The 12,856-nt window shown below is 36.0% G+C and overlaps 1 protein-coding gene across 6 annotated transcripts in view; it reads right to left on the bottom strand.

Annotated features, from left to right (window-relative positions):
* Nucleotides 1-5,869: 5,869 nt before the first annotated feature.
* Nucleotides 5,870-12,856, bottom strand: part of PTBP2 (polypyrimidine tract binding protein 2) — a 61,169-nt gene continuing 54,182 nt past the window's right edge. For 3 of the 6 annotated variants that reach the window (XM_058659439.1, XM_004582024.4, XM_058659430.1), the window contains exons 9-14: nt 11,830-11,984; nt 10,381-10,414; nt 9,876-9,968; nt 7,707-7,923; nt 7,526-7,603; nt 5,870-7,359 (exon numbers count right to left, since the gene is read on the bottom strand). In XM_058659439.1, the coding sequence (XP_058515422.1) occupies nt 7,227-7,359; nt 7,526-7,603; nt 7,707-7,923; nt 9,876-9,968; nt 10,381-10,414; nt 11,830-11,984 (710 nt within the window). In that variant the 3' untranslated portion in view covers nt 5,870-7,226. The remainder of the gene's footprint in view (nt 7,360-7,525; nt 7,604-7,706; nt 7,924-9,875; nt 9,969-10,380; nt 10,415-11,829; nt 11,985-12,856) is intronic. The other 3 variants (XM_004582026.4, XM_004582027.4, XM_004582025.4) reach the window with 3 other exon arrangements.

Below are 12,856 nucleotides of genomic sequence, written 5' to 3'. Positions count from 1 at the left end.
GTTACCACTTGTCAAAGGCGGTATGTCCAACCATATTGCTTTCTACATATATTAGCTATCATAACATGAATCATCAGCTCCTTCAAAGCAGTCAGTCCGACTACAAAGCAAAATATTTCCCCAAATAGTCATGCCATGCAAAATCCCACAATAAAACTAGATAGGCTTAAGGGGAAGAAAGGGGAGGGTCAGAAAACAGGATCTGTTTTAAAAGATGGCAGCACAATTTTAGATATGCTAAATGATTTAGAAATACACTAATCATATATATAACATTTTTCAAGATTTTGAGTTTTGAGGAGGGTGCTGAAAAGATTGAGCCTGTGAACTGCAGCAAAGCAATTGCTTGCAACAGCTGTTACAAGAACGATTATCCAAAATTAGAGGTGAACACCAGATATGGATGGATGCAGCTCTGAACAGAGAATCCAGAGTTGACAGATGTCTGACGTGTGTGTGTGGGGAGGCAGTTTCCTTTTTTCATCTAGTTTCTCTCAAAGAAATCACATACTAGTAAACATGAAACTCACATTATGCTTAAAATCACTTCCTGATATATCAAAAATGTTGGAGGACACTTGCACAGTATTACAGAACTACTCTACTGTGGTTCTACCATTGCATTTAGTGGGTGTCCAATAAATGACTCCTGAATATCCGATGTTGAAATTAGGTTTAAGGTGAAAAAATTGCCATTAGTGGAAGGTCATCATTTCCCCTGCCAGGCAGAGAAAGTTACCAACAGAAAGTAACTACAATAGTAGATGTAACCATCAAAACTTAACAGTTACTAAATTAGAAAATGTTCCGATACATGTGCAGTCTTGGTGTTTGATTCTTCTCAATATACAATATAAATTTAAGTATGTACTTTATAAAATGCCAGGTATTTATAGGCAATATTATGCACTTCCTGCAACCAATTGTAGGGAATTTAACTATAAGTGCTGGAATCAACTTTCAGAATTCTAGAAACCTCTTTAAAGCTCTTTAACTACAATTCTTTGACCAATGTCACTCCAGTAAACAAATACATGAATACTTCAGGTTCTATAGGCTTGTACCAAATTCAACTATTATTTTCAATCAAAATTAAACCTTATTGCAAAGAGAACAGAAGAAAGAGTATTGTGATAATGGAGAGCTAAAATACCAGTAAGATTTAGACAACAGTGGTGATAAGCAGGAAAACAGTAAGAATTAAAAAATGAAACCTGTTAGCTGCAAAATTGAGAACTAAATTTTGTAATAGGTAAGGGGAATAACTCCTGATAGCACAGCTACATGTATTTATGACATGGTTCTAACCCTAAACTATTGAAACTGTAAGACTATGCTATCCACTCAAAGAGGGGAGAGACTGAAGCAGCATAGTGAGAAGCTGTTTATTTAATAAAATAATCCATGCTATCATTTTATTACACCACAAAAAAGATGAGTCAGGGTTTTCAAATGTTAAATTTGCAGTTATTTAAAATAATTTATATGAAAAGTCCCTGTATGTTGGTAAATGAGGCCAAGTAGGAGAGGTATGTTAGTCTTATTTTTGTCTGATATCCCCAATAAAGGTAAGTTCCTTGACCCCCCCCCCAAATCCCATGTAACAGTAATAGCAGGTTAAGGGGAGGAAAACAGAGATGCCAACTTTTTTCTGTCCAGTGAAACGGAAGTGAAAGAGAGAAGGGAAAAAGGTAAGATCAGAAGGGAAGAAACACAAGCGGCTGTTTGTATTTGCCTGCTGCCATGTCAGATTCCAGCTTTTCCAGATTAACAAGGAGCAGTATTTTGCTTGCCCACTAAGATGCCAGCATCCCACATCTTAGTGCCTCAGTTCCCTTCCCTGTTTCTGATGCCCGTTTCCCACCAATCCAGAACCTGCAGTGAGCAGCAACATGCTACAGTAATTGGGTTTCTGTAATCCTTGCAAAGACCTGGATTATGTTGGCACCAGTCCAGGCTGGCCTTCACAGGTAAATGGGAAGTGAACAACCAGATAAGTCTCTTACTTCCTCTGGTTTTCAAAAATAAACACTAACAATAATTCATTTTTTACACCTTCATCTTAAGAGAAACTTAAGTACTGAAAAAGTACTTGTAATCTCTAAAAATTAACTTCAAGTTAAGAAATCTGATAAAGGGAGTATCAATGTCCGCCCACCTCAATCTTAAAATAGTATGAACAAAATACTATTTTTATTCAAGCAGTACTGTTAATACCTGCAGCATTTTTTCCGAGAAGAGACATTCAATATACAAAACAAAAAGAAATCCTCCTTGAAATCAATGAAAACAAACAAATTCAAGGTAAAGATTCTTCCTGTAAAAAGAAATGAGGTAAGGACTAATATCAGGAAGAGATATGTAGTTTGAATCACAGTGACTCATTATATATAAAATTACACTAAACATGAGGAAAAATGTAAAACTGTCACCCTTTAGGTGCACAGATGTTTATTATGGTGCTTTAGTTTTTTTCTGCATATTGGACACGTTATTTGGTCTTCATTGTGAATAGGCTTCACTTTAAAATTTATATGTATAAAACCTAGAACTACAAAAACAGGACTTAAAGGGATATATTTAGAAAAATCACAATTTCTGGTATCATAATTTTCAGAAATTTTTTCTGAATTCTTATCAAAATTTGTAGAAGTATTTAGCTAAAATAAACAGTTTCTGAATGGAAAATGGTTACAGATGTACACTCCATTTTAATGTATTAATAGGAAAATCCTTGTTTAAAGTTCCACGCTAATGAGAATGTCTATTCTTTCTTAGGCTTGAAATGTTATAATAAAATTGCTATTTGTAAGTGCATTCTCACTAAAAATGCAGACACATTATTACTGAGCAAATAGCTCAAAAAGAAAACATAAGGTCAAAGTGTCCTTTCATTTGGCTCTGAATACATTATTTCATTGTATTTTACATCTTTCAGTTCCACTGGATTAGCATTTAAATACTTTAAAAAAAAACCAGTAACAAATCCTTTCTTGTATCACACAGACATCAGGACAGTGATCACTGAGTAACTACTACTGCTGATGTGGCAGTGGCAGCCTAACATTTCGTTTGCACTGCTTTCCCACCTGAACCTCACAGGACACTAGAGTGAGCAGGAAAACTGGTTCCTTTTACAGAAAAGGACAGAGGCCTGTCCTTTCTCTGTAAACCTGTTATAAAGGAACTTCAAGGAAAATGTATTTTCGAGATAATTTTGTGGTGAAAAAAATTGCTTTGTTCTATAATATGGATCTTTCCATCTATCTCTTGAAGATTGCTTATGTATATCTAGATTTCAAAATTTTCTACCAAAGTAAGTTCAATGACTTTTCTAAGTATTCTGAAAAAAAAAAAAATTCTCCATGGCAATTCCAATAAACACTTGACCAGCGTAAGCTAAATTATAATGAGTGGACTAACCCATACATTATAATGCCTCATGTGAGTTTTTTAAGTAACTGCTTTAAAAGCTGACAAAACTTTAACGTTGTAAAGCCTCTTAGCATGGGAGTTTGCCCATGGGTCTCCACCTGCTTAGCCCATGTGGGAGGACCTAGACATACAGCACACCATGTCCCAGGGGAATCCCTGACAGGAGTCTTGGCTAACAGAAACCCCAAACCTTTCCTGTCCACTGGGCATGCAGCAAGAGTGGTGGGCTGTTCCCCAGTCTCTTCTTCTCTTAGAACAAGCTGTGCTAGGACTTCCAAATGTTACATTCATCCTGTTTTTCAGCAGACACAGCTTCCTGTCCTACATGCAAAACATGACCTTTAACTTGACTGGAGGGTCCAGAGAGACATACCTACCAGGCAGTCATAATATCATATTATTGTTGGGTGGGAGTCCAGTCTGGACCACCCTTTTGCCTGCCCTCTTCTCCTGCTCTAATCTTGTAACTTCTTCCAAATAAACGGACATCCCTCACCAGTTTGTCTTCGGTGGTTCTGCATTGTCGCCTCACTCCTCGCTGGTCTCAGGGCCTGCTGGGCCAAAGACTCATGAGATTAAAAAAAAAAAAAAAGATTTCTTCCCAACTGTTCAAAGCTGGTAAGTCTTGCAAGTATTTCAAATAGTATTTCCCTTTCTGTGATTACGTTTGCAGTAATATATAAACTTCTGTAGTATGGTACAGCAACAGTAATGGCAACACTGTTGTCTACACCCAACACTTGAAAAACAATCCACATTATGTTAAGGCCTGTGCTAGAATTGCTCAGGATGTGACAATCCCCATATTACTAATTCGGTGTGTTGGAAATAAGGATTTATTGGAGTATATGTTAAAACCTACCACAAAAAGATGGAAAAATTTTGGTTACTGGCCAGCCTATCAGTAGACTTTGGGAATTCTTCCCTGTTTCAGCAGTTCCAGTTGCCAACTAGCTCAGGACTTTGTTTCGCCTCCAAACCAACTCCACATACAAGGAATTACCTGAAAATGAGGCCAAATCCACTTTCAGGTATTGTAACCACCAAGCTACAAAATAAAAACAAAGTAAGTTTTTTTTACATCTTATGCTGCTAGAGTGTCTCTGTTATTATGGTGCTATTTTTTTAAAAGATTTTATTATTAGTGGAAAGCCGGATATACACAGAGGAGGAGAGACAGAGAGGAAGATCTTCCATCCCATGATTCACTCCCCAGGTGAGCCGCAACGGGCTGGTGTGCGCTGATCTGATGCTGGGAACCAGGAACCGCTTCCTCCAGGTCTCTCACACGGGTGCAGGGTCCCAAAGCTTTGGGCCGTCCTCGACTGCCTTCCCAGGCCACAAGCAGGGAGCTGGATGGGAAGTGGAGCTGCCGGGATTAGAACCGGCGCCCATATGGGATCCCGGGGCTTTTAAGGCGAGGACTTTAGCCGCTATGCCACGCCGCCGGGCCCTATGGTTCTATCTTAAGAAAAACATGAAATTATTCCAAAATAGTTGACTCTAATATGAACAAAGGTACTTCTATTTACAATTTCTTGGCGGAGACTCAGTAGTAGGCTGAGTGTATACAAACGTCTTATGCTTCTTCATTTATTTTCTGCAGTACTAACAAGTGTAGTCCTTAATTAGGAGATACTTTATGACAGAACTTATGTGATGGGCATGTTTAACTATAAAATTATCTGGTACCAATATATTCAATTGTTTAGAAAAAAGTGACCAAAACACCATGAATAATACATATAGCACTTAAGCAGAAGTTGTGTAAAAGGCTAGAAGAGGAACATTTCTATCTGTTAAATGCAAATTACCCTTACATTTTTTAAAACCTGGAAGTTTATCTTCCCTCTCATTCAAGGTAAAACAGATGACAGGCTCTTTCTTTCCCAAAACAAGTACTACTGGGTAAATCTCACAAGTAATCTAAAATTAGCAGGAAATCTTGAGCAGACACAGAAGATGAAAGATGAAACTACAGCAAGAGTTATGGCAAATCCAAAAGATCTATTAGTGCATAAATCTACTGGAATAAAAACAGAAAAAAACAAGAGATAGAAAGAATTAACAAGCTACAATAGAAGTTATGTCTTTAAAGCAGATTATAACAGGGTGGGAAATGTTTAATATGTGTCCTCCTGAAAAGCAGTTGCTATGTTTTGAGTTAAAATAAAAACAGCTGGAATATTTTCAAAGCATCTAGATTTATTTATGGTGTAAAGCCATAGAATTGTACTATTATTCCTTTCCCACCCTGGCAGAGAATAAACATGAATTCAGAAGCACAGTGGAGTGGAAACAGAGGAAGAGAGAGAAGAGGCAGCAGAGAGACAGGAAAGGTGAATACAGAGCTACAGAAGTGTTTATTGAGCATGCTACAGAGGTAAGCAGAGTACACACAAAATGAAATTAAACAACCATCAAACCTCCCAACTTTGTTAGAAAATTAATTTTAATTGTGCCGCTTTCAAACTATACTGAATTTTACATTTCTAAAGATGTAAAAACTCAACTAATAGAAAATATACATGACCATTCTGTCTACATAGATAACAGAATCTATGAATCTTGAAACTAAGTACATCAATTTCAAAAAGTATTGGTCATTTAACAGAATCAACAATTCAGATTGACAAGAACTGTTCAAATAAATTTGACCTGTAGATTCTGAGCCATGTTTTTATTAAAGTCAGATCTATCCCTAAATACAAAATATTTTGAAGATTTATTAAAACTGAATATTACAATGCAAGGTAAATTAAGACTAAAGGCACATAAACTTTGGTCCCACCTGGTTGTCAGTTTTTAAAAAACTGCCACAAAATTAATCTTCCTGCAAATTTTCGCAGTACACTTTCTTTATCTTTGAAAAATACATGCACCAGTTCCTGAACTAGCTAGACCAGTCTGCACATGCTCAGAAATCCACAACCATATTCCAAATCTTACTTACAAACTAAGGATGGCAATATATATTTAAATGCACGTAAGTCATGTCAACTTCAAAAACATCTACGAAAAATATTCAGCCACAAACAAGACATTACTTAGTGCTGACATTTATATGATACGTCCCACAAGAGTGTGTACAAAAAGGTTAAGATTTCACAATGCTTTCCACATAGGGCTCAAACTTACAGAAATCACTCTGTTCTCTTATGAAATTAATACTCTGCATCTTGTTAATTTTAACTAATGCCTACATTCATAACTGAATCTAGACCAGAATTGTGAGATACAAAAGGCCAATGTTTTTGTAAAAGCAATAAAGCGTAAGGTAGTAAGAACTAAAAATGCTGCTTTATTATTTCTCTTATGTACCTTATTTAATTAAAAATAAATGTGACAAGCCAATAATAATTCAAAATAAGTTCCAAGCAGGAGAAACAAAAACTTAACCTTTTTACACACCCCTGCCTAAACATATTTTAATTTCCATATAACAATGTGCCCTAGACAACCAATTCCTTTTTGCTAGTAAATGCACGATAGCAACACTAGTATTCCTTTTTAAGGCACGTATGTCAACTAAGTTAAAAAAACAAAAGCAAAATTAAACTAAAATTTTAAACAGACAATAAAAATGGCTTTCCTACAAACAGATGAAATACAGCAGTTAAAAACTCTGCCTTTACATTTGCCATTTCATTTTATAACCAAGGAATGATAACAGCATGAAAAAAAAAGAAAAAAAAATTCAACAAAAAATCAAACTCTGGTCCCCACTTCTCTAAACAGTCAATAGGTGATAACACCAAACAATGTGATTCACCCCCTATTAATCTCCCCTCTTAAATTGTTGATTTGGAGAAAGACACTCTCAGATGATGGTTTTCACCAAGGTTGTAATTATGAAGATCAATCAAGGCCTGGATAGCTTCTTCTACTGTTGCCATCTGAAGAAGAGCCATTTTGTGATCTCTTCTGAAACAAAATGATAAAATTAGATACTTCATAAACACTGGGAACAGCTAAGTACTTAAATTTGTCCATTCAAGAATCAAACATTTCTACAAAAAGAATAAAAATCACTTGAAAAAACTTTTATTTCTATCATGTCATTAATTTAAAGACAAGGAAGCTTGCTTACTGAAAAAATTTAAACGCTTTCACAGTGCCCCCAGTGTTAGCAAACAGTGTCCGGAGGTCCTCTTCTGCTACTGAAGGACTAGAAAAATTGGATAGGAAAAAAAGAAGTAGATTAATAGTAAGGTTACAGTTTTATTAAAATATAATCTACTTCCTTGATATCGTTCAGTTTAAATACTTACGGGATATTAGAAAGGTGAAGGGTTGCAGAAGGAGGAAAAATATTCTGGAAATTTTTGGATCCAGGTTTCTTAAAACGATGCAATGGGGAATTACCAAAATCCTTTGTTAGCCCTTGATCATCAAGTCCCTCTCGAGGTAGTTGCACAGTCTGATGTTTAGACAGGGTAACACGAATAATTTTTCCATACATTTTCTGTCCATTAAGATGATTCATGGCTATAAAAAGTAACGGCCATTAAGAACCAGGATCAAAATACAAAATGAAAACAACTGCTTCACATTAATAGCTTTTAACACATCTGAATTTTCTCATGATTTTAAAGCAGATTAATAATTTGTCATAATCTCTGGTAACAAGACTATTTCTCCTGACATGGAGTTTTGGCAAAAAAAAAAAAATCCAGGTTTTTTTTTTTTTTTCATAGAACAAATATTCTGGTAAGAAATCAGACTTAGTTTCCCAGGAAGGAAACTTTTTCTTTTCACCTTCCACTTGATACCATAAACTTCAAAGTCCCAAGACAGTCTTACTCCTAATACTCTAATTCATGCTCTCCCATTTTTCCACTTTTCACGTGCGTAACATTTTATCTGGATAACCTGTCTCACGTGCCTTACTGCTGCATAACTCTCCACTCTTCTCCAATTCATACTTCCATATCCAATTCAGATCTTTATAAAATATAAATCCAATCACGTCTGTACCTCTATAAAACCATTATGGCCTTTTTGTATAAACATGGCTTTCAACCCTGATGAACACATATTTATTAATGCTCTGCAATATCACTCCTACACTCGTGCTGGGAATAAACTGGCAAAGGCAGAGATACCGGCTAGCATCAAAGCGACAACAAGCGCCCCAACCACACTGTCAATCTGCTGGGCACTTCATATGGGACTTCTACTCTCCCAAACTGTCAGAAAGTAACTTTCTTTTACATCAGGGTGGTATTCTGCTACAGCAGTCAAACTCTAGGAAAAAATATCCAGAAGAATTCAATTTGAACTTTAGGCAAGTCTTAACTATACCGATTGAGCATCCTTATTTATAATTTATACCTGAAATGAAGGAAAAAATGAAATACTAAAACGTTTTGTTTGTGAAGCACAGTCAAATGTGACTTACATAGTGAATAAAAACAAAGTTTGGAGTGAGCAATGTGGTACAGTGCATTAAGCCACTGAATGGGACTTCCATAACTCCTATCAGAATGGCTAGTTCAAGTCCCAGTCATTATATTTTTGCTCCACTTTGTTGCTAATGTGCCTGGCAGGTAGAAATAACAGCCCAGGTGCTTGGGTTCCAATAATTTCCAAGAGACCCTGGGTCCTGGTTTTGGCCTGGCATAATCCCTGATTGTTGCAGGTGTTTGGGGGATGAATCACTAACTGGAGGATGGATCTCTCTGTCATTCAAATAAATAAATAAATAAATAAATAAGTCTTAACACAACAAAAATAACTACCCTGAGATGAAAAAGAAGCAATATACTATGACATACATGATCAGCATTTTTAGATATTTTTCATTTAAAACAGGTAACCATATTGAAAATGGAGAATTAATTTTATAACTCACCTGAGCTAGCAAGAAATACTGCTAAGAAATACTGGTGTCCAAAATCATGTATTTTAATTCAAAATTTGTTTGATTTCTGTAATTCAAACTCTTCTGATCCCCAAAGTCAAAATCAGTAACGCCAGACATACTGCTCATCTTGGAGTCTCATACAGACGTAATAGCAAAATCCATCCATCCTTACATCTAAAACAAACTCTGAATTACAGTGAATGCAGCCTGAGGCACTATCATCCCTGAATCTAAATGAACAGAACTGCAACACGGTAAAATCCTCAGTCTGTGAGCTGCAGATGTACCCTAGACTTGTGTTTTTAGCTAGAATCACCAGCTACGTATCTGAGTAATGATTTAAAAATATTGTGACCAAAGTCCATTTTAAGATTCCCAAATACATTTGCCATTGATGCAGGATATTAATTTTGCAAACAACTAGCATCTCCAAAAGGAATTTTTCAAGTGATCATCTCCATTCCTAAGGTTAGCCAAATATTCACCTGATATAAAAAGGGCTACTTTTATTCCCAAACTTGCATTATGCTTTGAGATCAGAAATGGAAATGCACAGATCACAGTTTAATCTTACCCAGTTGTGACTGGTTTCCATCAGCCATCTGTATTAGAGCGCTGTCTTTCTTATTGTACAAAATCTTCACACGCTGCACATCTCCATAAACACCTTTTGTGGAGTCACAGAGAGGTAATCCAAAAGTGGAATTAATCTTACATGCAGGCAAGCTAAACGGTACAATTCTGACATATCAATGAAACATTCAGACATCAACATGATCACCCATTCAACCTCATTCTCACAAATGAATAAAGAAGATCAAGATTTTGAACAGTGAATTTTGAAAAGAATAATTTGATAAACCCTCAAAGCTATGTGAATGATATTAAATTAAAGATCATGCAAAATAAATCAGCATGCATTAAAAAAAATTTTGTGTCTATGGAGAGTTTTAAATAGCAAAGAAAAATAGCAAAAGATTTACTATTCAACTTTAAGCCAAAGTGCTAGCTACAAATAAGAATTAAGGTGAAACAAAAATTAAATCAATAATAAAAGTATAGTGCTAACAATAACATACCGAAGAGGGTAAACAGACTTTGGGGCGTAACCATCTTTAGAAGGAGAGAAGAGCAAGCAGCGTAAGACAAGAAGAGAGAAGAGTCGAGGAAGAGCGGAGATGAACAGATCATCCATAACGAAGGGTGGTTCCCGCAGAATGGTGAGGTGGTCATGGATCATGGTTCAAGGCGGTTAATTGGGGCAAGTTGGTCCGAGGAACATTTGTTCAAGCACAAAAGCATGAACATAGGGAATGGAGACAGGGAGTGAAGACAAGGACAAGGAAAATAAAGGATAAGAAAGGGAAGGGAATGGACATTTGGGAAAAGACAAGGAGAGGGAGGGTGAACACACAGGGAAAAGGATGAAATGGGGAGGGGAAACAGCAATGCAGAAGAAAAAAATAAGGAATTGGGGAACAAAAAAAAATAAAATATAGGTCAGTACATAGGAAATGCAGGAATTTGGTCAGAAAATGGTTGGTTTATGTACTGTACAAGAAAAACTGAGTAAAATGTAGTCATCCAAGACAAATATGGGTAAAGTACATCTATATCAAAGAGTAAATTACAGCATTTCATCTCAACATAGGGAAGGAAAGCATGCATAGGAATTTTAAACTTTGAACTTTATCTGCATAAGCATGGCTGGTTATGAAATGCAGGCAAAAGTTTTAAAAAACAAAGGCACTCTGGTTCAAACATTTTAGCATGCAAACTGAATGACTATAGTATTAAACAATACAATAAGTTTAATGTTCATTTTAAGAGAGGCCAATTAAAATAAAACATTCAAATTATACATCATAAATTGATTCATTGAGCTCCCCACATTTCATACCAGCTTTTACAGCAATCAAAATAAAACATACCAGACACAAAATGTACAACTAAGGAAAATAACAAATTTCATTTAACAAGGGGCGGGAGATAAAGTTGAAACAATATTTAGAAGACAATGACTAATAACTGCAAAGAAAAAAATTACTAAGAAAGACTGGAAGAGTGCCTCGTCAAGATCTTTGGAAGAACCTTTAAAGAAAAATGTATTAGAGTAGTTCACATAAAATAAGATTAAAATAATGCAATGACACATAAGCATGAAATGAACAAGCAAATAATTAGAAAAGGCAAAGGGCAAAATTGTTTACAGTTAAATTTGCAAATTAGATCACATCTGCCTTTGAGAACAACAAAAGGATAAAAAGCCAAACTAAAGTACTTCACCATATTTTTCTTAGGAAAAATAGGGAATTAGATTAAAAACATATACATATAAAGAAATAACACTAAGAAAATAAAATATTATCTAAACAAGTATGTCGCTTTTACTTAGAAGTAGAAAACATACAAAAATATTTTGGCTAATGAATGTACATAAAAAGAAAGGCAAGTGCAAAATGAAATAACATGAAAAACTTTCACGAATGAGATGGATTTAAAAGAAATTAGAAAATCATCTTACTAACCTCTTCATTTAAATTGCTAACCAACAGGACTGTGTTGCCACCAGCTGAGACTCCAGGCATGCCCACTCGGCCAGCAGCAGCTGCAGCAGCTGCTGCAGCAGCATTTGGAATAGCCAAAGGACTCAGAGCTCCTGGAACAGCTGCAACAGGAAGCCCTAATTTTAAAATAAAGCACATTTTACGAAACACACACAAGTCGTTCACACACAACCATTCCAGGAGGATGGCTGTATGGGTTACAGCTGGCCATTCCAAACAGCTCCTGCAAGTTAATTTTTACAATGTTAAGAAAAATGATTTGCTGATGTGTAGTATTTAGAGAAAAACAATTTATTCCAACAAGACATTAATTATTTGAATTAAGGTACCTACCTGTATTATGTTAATACATTAACTATACAATACTCCATTTTCCTATGAAAAAGCAAACAAAGCATAAAGAATGTATCCCAAATCAGAAATGAAAAATCCACTTCCATGGTTTTACTGACATGTCAAGTGTAAAATAAATTACCTTCAACATTATGGTAACTCCAACATTTTTCTACAAGTGCTATTTTCCTCATAAACTTACATTTCCAGCCAATCATCACATACAAAGCCATTCAGGTTCTAGAGAAATCAAACACCATCTACGAATGACCTAAATAAAGTATCTTAAAATTATTTTTAGAGAAACGACAGAGCCAGAAAAACAGCAAGACTTGAGAGCCCAAGTGCACTCTAATCCATTAATTCACTCCCACTACCAGCAGGGGGCAGGCCAGGAGCTGACACCACCGTGCAGTTCTCCTGAGGATGGTGCTAAGCCTCCTAGGTCTGCGCTGGATGGAAGCTGGAGTCAGGAGTCACAGCTGGAACTGACCCCAGGTACCCTGACGTGAGACATGGGCATCTCCGTCACTGGAGTAAGGGCCCACTACAAAGACCTGAGAAAATTGGAGCAAAATGTTGGTCTTTTTTTCTACATTTAATTATTGTTTCCCAAACACAACACATTCTCAGTAGGAAGAACAAGCAAGTAAAC

Source organism: Ochotona princeps, chromosome 2 (genome assembly GCF_030435755.1).
Source record: "Ochotona princeps isolate mOchPri1 chromosome 2, mOchPri1.hap1, whole genome shotgun sequence".
NCBI lineage: Eukaryota > Metazoa > Chordata > Mammalia > Lagomorpha > Ochotonidae > Ochotona > Ochotona princeps.
Note: the sequence above shows the minus strand (reverse complement) of the source record. Positions and strands in the feature narration are given on the sequence as shown.